This window comes from Miscanthus floridulus, chromosome 13 (assembly GCF_019320115.1).
Source record: "Miscanthus floridulus cultivar M001 chromosome 13, ASM1932011v1, whole genome shotgun sequence".
NCBI lineage: Eukaryota > Viridiplantae > Streptophyta > Magnoliopsida > Poales > Poaceae > Miscanthus > Miscanthus floridulus.
Window position 1 is genome coordinate 6931278 of NC_089592.1, and position 10743 is coordinate 6942020.

Consider the following 10743-nt stretch of genomic DNA (forward strand, 5'->3'; position numbering starts at 1 on the left):
GTTCGTTGTATTTTCTGTGCCCTGTCCTGTCTTTAGTATGACCAGGACCAACAGCTCTGGTCAGGTGCATGATCGTGAAATTACCCTGATAACCTATCATGTGTCTTGGGCTCTTGACCAGGTTCACAATGGTCTTGCTAAGCACGGAAAATACAGGAGTAGAACTTCAACAGCTATGATCATCGGCGGATGGGTTCCCTTTGTAATGTAATCAAAGTATCGAACAGCTTCTCAGTTGCCTAGTCTTGCTCATCCACGGCATAACCATCAAATCGCTATTCGCTATGCGGCTGAGTTGATGCATAGACACTTTGAGCAAATCCCTGAACCCTGATGAAATCTGTCTAAAATGACTCAAAACAAAGAACAAACCACCACGCCAGCAAGGAATTCTCCTTGATCAGTATTTTACATCTTTGTATGCGTTGCCTCAGCAAGCAAATGAATGCACCAAGACGTCCAATAATTTTGGTCCTAGATGCCAACTTCAGGATTTGTAACCACATAGCATTTCTGTTCAACTGAAACCAAAATACTACTCCCTCCGTTCCAAATTATAAGTCGCTTTGACTTTTTTGGTTCATCCATTTTGCTATGTATCTAGATATATTATTTATCTAGATGCATAGCAAAATGAATATACAAAAAAGTCAAAGCGACTTATAATTTTGGAAGGTATGCTTAGCAGCACCAGCCAGCCATCTCGTGCTGGCAAACTAGCATGTGCCCATGTCATTGCATCTCGAAAAGAAGAAAAGAGTGCATATCCCTAACTGCTTTCAAGTTTTCAGACTGCAGTGGCCTGGTGGTTACTGTATAGTTCTTCTGATGCTGTTTAAGTAGTTATTTTGTTGTTATTTATCTTTTGATCGACTGAGATGTTACTTTAGAATATCCGATCCACCATTGTTGACTCAAAGGATCATGCTTGTTTTAGTTTGGCTAAATTCATGGCTATGCAAGGTGCCAGTCTTGCAACCATGAAGTTTGCTTTGTTATCCCCTAAATACAATACAATCGTCAGAAGTCGGAACTTGGAGGCACATACAATTTGCTGACAACAAACGACGACATGCGAACTCAAAATAAAAACAGCAGCGAGTATAATTATTCTCGTCCAACCAAAACACACACAACAGCAGGTTTTTCCGACAGGATAAGCTCATGGCTCAGGTACTAGTATTTCAAACAACCATACTGGTATAATTCATGACAGAAATATGCAATTCTAGCAAGCAGCGGCAAAACTAGTTGGGCCTTGGCGTCGCCCACTCGACTCGGAGGATAAGGTTATCATAACCATACCCATTGAGCTTGCTGATCGCCTTCTCCGCGTCCTCTCTGTGAACAAAGTTGACGAACCCAAACCCCCTGCTCGACCCAGTCTTCTGATCCACGGCGACGTAGACACGGCTGACAGGGCCAAACGAGCGGAAGAGCTCGAGGAGGTCAGGCTCACGGGTGTCCTCCGAGAGGTTGGTGACACGGACAGAATTCTCGTCGTTCCTGCGGCGCATCACGTCTCCGGTCCTATCAGCACCTCCTCTCAAGGTTGGGGGGACATATGCTCCCTTAGAAGGACCGCCTGGTGCAGGAGGGCCATCGGACGTAGGAGGCCTGTCTGTGAAAGTTTCAGTCGGTGGCGCAAGGTCCTTGTAGGGACACTTTGAGGTCCAGTGATCGCCCTTCTTCCCACAGGTTCTGCAAACCATGAGAACAGCACCTCCCTTGCTCGCCATAGCCAGCGGGTCACCAGATGCAGCTGGTTCCTCAGCTTTGCTCCCTACAATTAACGGGGATGTTAGCGAACAAGAACCAAAAGTTTTAAACAGACTGGTTTTTAAGGTCTCATCATAACATCATAGCGAACAAGAACCAAAGTTTAAAACATACTGGTTTTTAAGGCCTCATAACATCACACACACAGTGTAAGTTGTAACATAACAATCCTTCGACATACTGAAATAGTGCTCCAATAGCATCATATGCGAATCACAATCATTGAACTATGAAATATAATAATGATGATGGGTGAGAATGAAATGTTAATTTTAATCAGTGTTCCATGAAACAAAAACAATTCTTGCATCACCGAATGAGATGAATAGAATTTATGCTCCTACCCCCACCCCCAAACACACACACACATGTACCTAGACTAGGTGGACAGGATTAACAAAGCGATCCAAACATCCCCAAATTTCACAAAGACCACATCTGCCTACAACTGTAGAACTAGGAAATTAATCGAAAGATTCGACCCAGAGAGATCGTGCCTAGCAGCTAGCAATCGAACCAACAGACGACGAGGATATTCGAAATGGAAGCAGGTAGCAAGCGGATCGAGACCTGGGGCGCGGGGTCGCTCGATGAGGATCTCCTCGGTGGAGACCATGGTGAGCCTGGAGCCGGCGTCCTCCTTGAGGGCGTCCCCGAACTTGGGCCACTGGCGGCGCTCGATGGCGCTGCGGGAGAGGCGTGCCCGCGCGAGCTTGCGGACGCGGGTGGTGGTGGTGACCCTGACCTTGTTGCCGTCGTCGTCGAAGCGGTACTCGATGACCTTCTTGAGCCCGTTCTCGTCGGGCCCGACGACGACGCGCGGCGGGAGGAGGAAGTCGAGGTCCCCTCCGTCGTCCTCCTCCAGCTCCCCCCACCGGATCTTCTGCTGCGCCGCCACCGCCGCCATGGTGCGCTAGGGTTTGGGATTTGCGTGCGCCCGGCGGTGCCGTGAGCAGAGTCTGTCTACTAGGTCCTGCCTGGGTGGGTCGGTCGCTTCTTCGGCTTGCAAATGGGTGGCCCGAAAGGCCTTTTATGGGCTTTCGTTCAGGTTCAGCCTCGAATTGGGCCCTCAACCACCGAGAGACTTCTCTGTATGTACGTGTGGTCATGGTCAGCTCAACTGCCGCTCTAGCCTCTAGTCGTTTCTTCTAGTTCTTTTTTTTTTTTTTTTTGCTCTGTTTTGGATGAGCTGAAATTAGCAGAAAACTATTCGTCATACAACAACATAACAGATAAAAAAATCATTTGCTAACAATTAATTATTTTAAAATTAAGATACGCGATATAGCATAACCTAGTAACCTATCTACCATATTTGCTAACAATTTTTTTTTCAAAGAGCACATTAAGGACATGTAACTACGTAAACCGTAAACCCATGCGACCTCACAAATTGTCCCGTTCACCCGCTAAGAGACAAAGAGGATTCATTATATGATGCTATAATCAGTGACGGATCTAGGATGGTGATTAAGGGGGGGGCTAAACAATGAAGATCTAAGGCTAACACTAAAGATTAATGGTGATTTGCCACTATGTAATAATGATTTATGAACAGATTAGGCTCACTAGGGGGGGCTGTAGCCCCGGCAACCCCCCCTTTGGATCCGCCACTGGCTATAATATAGATTGATTCCTTCTTCTAATTAACTTAGCTCAAACTAACAACAATGTCCTAACTTTGCTCTAGTAATCTGGTGTATTCTCAGGGGGGGGGGGGTTATTTGGGTAGAGCTTGGCTTGATTTTTAGCTGTAGCTTTGTGATTCTCTAATAGAAAAAGTGATTATGGGGGATAAAATGGAGAATGGTGGGGTATGTCTTTTTAGCTCCTAAATTGGTCTATAAATGGAGAGGCTGTTAGAATAATAGGCAATTTCCATGTCATTTTAATTCCATAATTTAACAGCATGATGATGACATATAAAGAAATATTAATCATTGAAATCATGATATCGATTATATCTATGGTGAAAATACATGCTAGATCATGTATCATGTGAAACATATGAAAATCAAAAACATGTGAACTTGATTCATAAATCATAACAGAGAGAAACTGGCATGATATACATCTCATATTTGCAACAAGCATAAGGCTACATATGAAGCAACATGACTGTAACAATAAAGCACATACGCAGAGCATATATTTGACAGAAACAGACATAAGACATCTTATAAAACGGCAAGACTGGACATATGAAACAAACTGAGAGAAGATGAAACGATCATACCCTCCCGTCCGTGATTCCGAAGTCGACATGTTGTAGGAGAAGAAAATGTTTCCTCGAGAAAGGAGACGCCGGTGATCGGGAAGAAGACGACGTACGGAGACGGAGACTCTTGGGCAGTCGCGTAGACGCTCCCCAAAAACCTAATTGCTGATCCCCCATGCAAGGTCCCGAACGACAAGGGCTTCGGAGGCACCTGCCCTCTCGCTCCTCCGTGCGCGCAGAGTTACGAGATGAGGAAAGCTATCGAGCAACTGAACTTTGTTTCTGGAATGTGTTCTCTCTTTTATCTGGAGTTGGAAGAATCGCAAGGGAAGCCGAGAAGCCTTGGAGGCATGCGCCGGGAAGATCGAGAGACTCAGGGAGATCAAGCGTCAAGTCGAGTTAGTGGGTGCTAAAAATTAACACACCACACCATGCCCGCCCGCCCGCCCGCCCGCCCGCCCGCCCGCCTCGCCACGCCACGCCATGCCCCGTCCTGAGCCCGAGCCCGAGCCCGGCCCGGCCGGCGGCGGCGGCGGCGACGCGCGCGCGCGCATGTGGCACGCCCTTGTCCGTTTCTCAACTTCTCAAATTTGACGGATTCATTCCAATCATTTAAGTTGAGTCAACGTCCTGTTAACTTCCAATCCGGTACAAATAATAATACCCACAATTACAAGCCATAGAGTTATTAATTTATTAGATATATAAATGGGCCTAGCCCATAATAAATCCAACAATCCCCACCAACTCTAGGGTTTGTAACTGTATAGTTCCAGAATCACAATTCTTTGATATACCAGTGTTTCGATGGAGACTGTTAAGTTGAACATCCACCTAGAACAAGAGTTTCACTCAGTCACAACTGAACAATGGACTATGCCTTGAATTGATAGTTTTGTATGAGGTGAGATTCACTCAAGTCCTTTGCTGGTACTAGGTTCTGTTTGAAGCATATAAGTCACACTTCTATGCCTTTCATGAGTGTTTAGGGATAACCCAGATCGCATAGACTGTGACCAGCAGTCTGACTCATATAGGTGTACTTCTCAAAAGATGTTCTGTAGGACAACATCTCATCTTTATAAGACTCTCGAAATACATTAAGGTAAACACCATCCTGCCTTACAGAAAGAAAGATATGCATCAGAGATAGGTTCAAAGGGAACTTTCCTCTCAATCTACTTATAGCTTGTTTCACCACTCTACTTCACGAGATCTCCGATCACATAGAGCAGGTTACCACTACAGTAGACTTTCACGTGGGTCTCATACCCATCTCTCTCGATGCACTTTCTATCACATTTCGTGACAGTCCCTTAGTGAATTGATCTGCCAGATTATTCGACGTGTGAACATAGTCCAACGTTATAACTCCGGAGGTTTTCAACTTTCTGATAGTCTTTAATCTTCTTTTAACATGCCTTGTGGACTTCATGTTATTCCTGGAACTGTTGACCTTTGTCATCACAGTCTGGTTGTCACAGTTCATTGAAATAGCTGGTATCAGTTTTTCAACTACCGGTAAATCCAACAGGAAATCACGAAGCCACTCGGCCTCAGCTCCAGCAGTGTCCAATGCAGCGAGTTCTGCTTCTATTGTAGACTTCGTTAAGATAGTCTGCTTGCAAGACTTCCAGGAAACAGCGCCACCTGCAAGCAGAAACACATATCCGCTCGTGGCATACAACTCATCAGCATCAGAAATCCAGTTGGCATCACAATAGCCTTCCAGCACTTTTGGATGTCCAGTATAATGAATACCATAAGTCATAGTACCTTTCAGATAACGCAACACTCTCTTAAGAGCACGCCAGTGATCATCTCCCGGGTTTGACACAAACCGGCTCAGCTTGCTCATAGCATATGAGATGTCAGGCCTTGTTGCACTCGCAAGGTACATGAGTGAGCCAATGATCTGGGAGTATGTCAGTTAATCCCTTGCTATTCTTCGATTTTTCGTCAATAGCATGCTAGGATCATAAGGCGTGGGAGCAGGATCACAGTCACTAAAGCCAAAGCGACTTAATACCTTTTCCACATAGTGGGACTGTAACAAAGTTACTCCACCATCACCTTCTCTAATAAGCTTGATATTTAAAATAACATTAGCTTCTCCCAAATCTTTCATTTCAAAATTGCTCGACAGAAGTTTCTTTACTTCCTTAATCACATTGAGATTTGATCCAAAGATCAGGATGTCATCAACATATAGGCACAGCATAACAGCTTCACCCCCACCATATCGATAATACACACACGTGTCAGCTTCATTCATAGAGAAACCGTTAGATGTTAAAGTATTATCAAACCTTTCATGCCATTGCTTAGGTGCTTGTTTTAGGCCATATAATGATTTTAACAACCTGCACACCTTGTTCTCTTGACCATCCGTAATGAACCCTTCTGGCTGATCCATATAGATCTCCTCTTCTAACTCTCCATTCAGAAAAGCTGTCTTAACATCCATCTGATGAATGATAAGACCATAAGAGGCAGCCACGGCAATTAAGGTGCGAATTGTAGTCAATTGAGCAACTGGTGAATAGGTGTCAAAGAAATCTTCACTCTCTTTTTGAGTATATCCTTTGGCCACAAGCCTTGCTTTGTACCTCTCAATTGTACCATCAGGCCTAAGCTTTTTCTTTAAAATCCATTTGCAACCTATAGGTTGACAACCATAAGGACGGTCAACGACCTCCCAAGTTCCATTAGACATAATAGAATCCATCTCACTCCTTACTGCTTCCTTCCACAAGTCAGCATCAGGAGAAGAATATGCCTCTCTAATGGTGGTTGGTATATCTTCCACAAGGTACACTAAATAGTCATCACCAAAGAATTTTACAACCCTCTGTCTCTTGCTCTTTTGAGTGACTATAGTGTCATCCTCCTCAGGGATGTGCACATGAGAATCTTCAGCATGATCTGTTGGAATAGACAGTTCGTGTTCATGGAGAATTATAGTCTCATGACTTGTTTCACTAGGTGTATTCTTCATTGGAAATTCATTCTCAAAGAATGTAGCGTCTCTATATTCCATGATTGTATCAACATACATATCAGGAACTTCAGATTTTATAATTAAGAACCTATAACCAACGCTGTGAAATGCATAACCAAGGAAAATACAATCAACAGTTTTAGGCCCAAGTTTACGCTTTTTGTTGATTGGCACGTTTACTTTAGCCAAGCAACCCCAAGTGCGCAAATATGAGAGATTTAATCTTCTCTTTTCCCATTCCTCAAATGGTGTGATCTCTTTGTTCTTTGTTGGAACTCTGTTCAGGACATGACATGCTGTCAAAATCACCTCACCCCACCATTCCTTAGATAATCCCGATGTACTCAACATGGCATTCACTAACTCTGTTAGAGTGCGGTTTTTCCTTTCAGCAATCCCATTGGATTGTGGTGAGAATGGCGGTGTCCTCTCATGAACAATACCATGTTCCACACAAAACTCATCGAAGACATTAGAGAAATATTCTCCACCTCGATCGGACCTTAACCGTTTTATTTTTCTCTCAAGTTGGTTCTCAACTTCAGCTTTATAGGTCTTAAAATAATTAAACGCTTTATCTTTTGTTTTTAAGAGATACACATAGCAAAACCTGGTGGAGTCATCTATAAACGTGAGGAAGTATCTTTTATTGCCTTTAGTCAAAATTCCATTCATTTCGCACAAATCAGATTGGACAAGTTCTAGAGGTGCTAAATTCCTCGCCTGAGCAGCCTTGTGAGGCTTGTGGGGTTGTTTTGATTCAACACATACATGGCACTTAGACTTTTTGACCAAATTGAATTTAGGAATTAAATTTAGATTTGCTAATCGCATAAGACAGCCAAAACTTGCATGACAGAAACGTGAATGCCATAAATCCGACTCATCAGAAATATTAACATAATTCACCATTTTATTACACACATCATGCAGTGATAAGCGAAACAAGCCTCCGCAATCATATCCTTTACCAACAAAAGAACCATGTTTCGACACAACATATTTATTCGACTCTAGAACAATTTTGTAGCCATCTCGACATAGCATAGACGCACTAACAAGATTCTTCTTGATGGAGGGCACATGCTGCACGCTCTTCAATGGCACCGTCTTTCCCGAAGTAAACTTCAGAATGACCGTACCAACACCAAGAACATGAGCACGCGACCCATTTCCCATCAACAAGGCGCCAGACCTCTCGACCTGGTAGGAAGAAAACAGAGAAACATCAGCACATACATGAATGTTTACACCACTATCCATCCACCACTCAGGTGAATTACATACTGAAAGAACAAATGGTAAAGAATTACCATACCCAGTTGCTCCTTCTCCAGTATCAGTAGTGACAACATTTGCTGATTTTTTTTCCTGCTTGAACTTGCGCTCAGGACACTCACTTGCCTAGTGTTGTTCACTGCCACAAACAAAGCAGCCTCCATCTCTCTTGTTGTTGTTCTTCTTTTTAAACTGTGCTGTTTGAACAGGCTTAGTTGTGTTCTCTTGCTTGTTCTGGTTTTTTTCTTTTTATACTTGCGGAATCCAGAGTTTCTCTTCTGTACCACATTAGCAGTAGAGGTCTCAACACTCTTTCCATTGTCTTTTGCTCTCGCTCTCTCCTCAACATCAAGAGTACCAATGAGCTCTTCAACATTGAACTCCTGTCTCTTATGTTTGAGTGAGGTAGCAAAGTCCTTCCAAGAAGGTGGTAACTTGGCGATTATACCGCCAGCCACAAACTTGTCAGGTAAGACACATGGAAAGAGCTCAAGTTCCTTAGCTAGTGCCTGAATCTCATGAGCCTGTTCCATTACAGATCGGTTCTCAACCATCTTGTAGTCATACAGCTGTTCCATGAGATACAGCTCGCTACCAGCATCGGTAACTCCAAACTTTCCCACAAGTGCATCCCACAGCTCTTTTCCTGTAGGAAGGATGATATAGCTTTTCTGGAATTTTGGATCAAGTGCGCTAATCACTGCACCTCGAAAGAGGTTGTCATCAGCCTTAAACTTAGCCTTATCCTCAGGAGGCAAGTTAGCAGGTTTGCCATCAGAGATATGATAACATGACATTGCAGTGAGCCACAATTCCATCTTAGCTTTCCAAACCAAGAAGTTTTTACCATCAAAAGGATCAGGCTTTAACACAGCAGCAAAACCTCTGATAGAAAAATGCCTAAAATTAGGTTTTTGGAATGTTAGAATAATAGGCAATTTCAATGTCATTTTAATTCCATAATTTAATAGCATGATGATGACATATAAAGAAATATTAATCATTGAAATCATGATATCGATTATATCCATGGTGAAAATACATGCTAGATCATGTATCATGTGAAACATATGAAAATAAAAAACATGTGAACTTGATTCATAAATCATAACAGAGAGAAACTGGCATGATATACATCTCATATTTGCAACAAGCATAAGGCTACATATGAAGCAACATGACTGTAACAATAAAGCACATACGCAGAGCATATATTTGACAGAAACAGACATAAGACATCTTATAAAACGGCAAGACTGGACATATGGAACAAACTGAGAGAAGATGAAACGATCATACCCTCCCGTCCGTGATTCCGAAGTCGACATGCTGTAGGAGAAGAAAATGTTTCCTCGAGGAAGGAGACGCCGGTGATCGGGAAGAAGACGACGTACGAAGACGGAGACTCTTGGGCAGTCGCGTAGACGCTCCCCAAAAACCTAATTGCCGATCCCCCGTGCAAGGTCCCGAACGACAAGGGCTTCGGAGGCACCTGCCCTCTCGCTCCTCCGTGCGCGCAGAGTTACGAGATGAGGAAAGCTATCGAGCAACTGAACTTTGTTTCTGGAATATGTTCTCTCTTTTATCTGGAGTTGGAAGAATCGCAAGGGAAGCCGAGGCGTCAGGTCGAGTTAGTGGGTGCTAAAAATTAACACACCACGCCCGCCCGCCCGCCTGCCTCGCCAGGCCCCGCCCCGAGCCCGGCCGGCGGCGGCGGCGCGCGCGCGCGTGTGGCACGCCCTTGTCCGTTTCTCAACTTCTCAAATTTGACGGATCCATTCCAATCATTTAAGTTGAGTCAACGTCCTTTTAACTTCCAATCCGGTACAAATAATAATACCCACAATTACAAGCCATAGAGTTATTAATTTATTAGATATATAAATGAGCCTAGCCCATAATAAATCCAGCAGAGGCAATAATCATTATCAAATTTCCATAAGTATTTAGTTGTGTTTTTAGCCATATAGCTGTCTATGAGCGATTTTTGACAGATAATTTAGAGCTGGGAGCCCTAGGAGTAGTAGCACTGCTCCTCTCCCGAGTATGCTTAGTGTTGCATAGCCCCTGTCCCGATCCCAATACATTGTCACACGTCTAGATACTCATATCTTCTCATCTAATCCACAACCGGCCTTTTTAGCATAGTTTCTCCATCACTTTAACCAATGCTCGTCTAGAACTTAATACATTTTGTGCATGGTAGATAGGATTGAGTCGATTTTGTGAACTATCGTCGTGTATTTTCTCCACGGCCATCAGCAACGTTACTTGCACAAGTTTTCGGCCAAATCCTGGTTCTTGCTTGTTTTGCTAGCACATAAAATAGTCACGAGTGGATGTAATGCGGAGGACACACCCCTCGCTGCTGACTGGTTTTTGCCACGGGCGCCGAGTGTAGACCTCGCTAACAAATTGGATCAGTTCATAGGTATTATATAAAACTCTGGAAACTCCGTACAACCAT

At 43.7% G+C, this 10743-nt stretch overlaps 2 protein-coding genes across 2 annotated transcripts; both read right to left on the bottom strand.

Moving 5' to 3' along the window:
* Positions 1 to 1080: 1080 nt before the first annotated feature.
* LOC136500689 (uncharacterized) lies at positions 1081 to 2773 on the bottom strand. Its single transcript, XM_066496099.1, has 2 exons — positions 2350 to 2773; positions 1081 to 1783 (listed from the first exon to the last, which is right to left on the bottom strand). Exons 1-2 carry the CDS (start codon positions 2684 to 2686, stop codon positions 1248 to 1250), a joined length of 873 nt encoding a protein of 290 aa, XP_066352196.1. The 5' UTR covers positions 2687 to 2773; the 3' UTR covers positions 1081 to 1247.
* A 2209-nt stretch (positions 2774 to 4982) lies between these two features.
* LOC136499350 (secreted RxLR effector protein 161-like) lies at positions 4983 to 5897 on the bottom strand. Its single transcript, XM_066495039.1, has 2 exons — positions 5419 to 5897; positions 4983 to 5118 (listed from the first exon to the last, which is right to left on the bottom strand). The coding sequence occupies exons 1-2, from the start codon at positions 5895 to 5897 to the stop codon at positions 4983 to 4985; spliced, it is 615 nt and encodes a 204-aa protein (XP_066351136.1).
* Between the last annotated feature and the right edge of the window lie 4846 nt (positions 5898 to 10743).

Excerpts from the sequence above, each read along its gene's own strand:
- LOC136500689 (XM_066496099.1), bottom strand. The coding sequence starts at position 2,686 with ATGGCGGCGGTGGCGGCGCAGCAGAAGATCCGGTGGGGGGAGCTGGAG. Across the intron at positions 1,784-2,349 it reads CGAGCGACCCCGCGCCCCAG|GGAGCAAAGCTGAGGAACCA; the intron begins GTCTCGATCCGC and ends CGTTAATTGTAG.
- LOC136499350 (XM_066495039.1), bottom strand. The coding sequence starts at position 5,897 with ATGTACCTTGCGAGTGCAACAAGGCCTGACATCTCATATGCTATGAGC. Across the intron at positions 5,119-5,418 it reads AATAACATGAAGTCCACAAG|GCAGGATGGTGTTTACCTTA; the intron begins GCATGTTAAAAG and ends TCTTTCTGTAAG.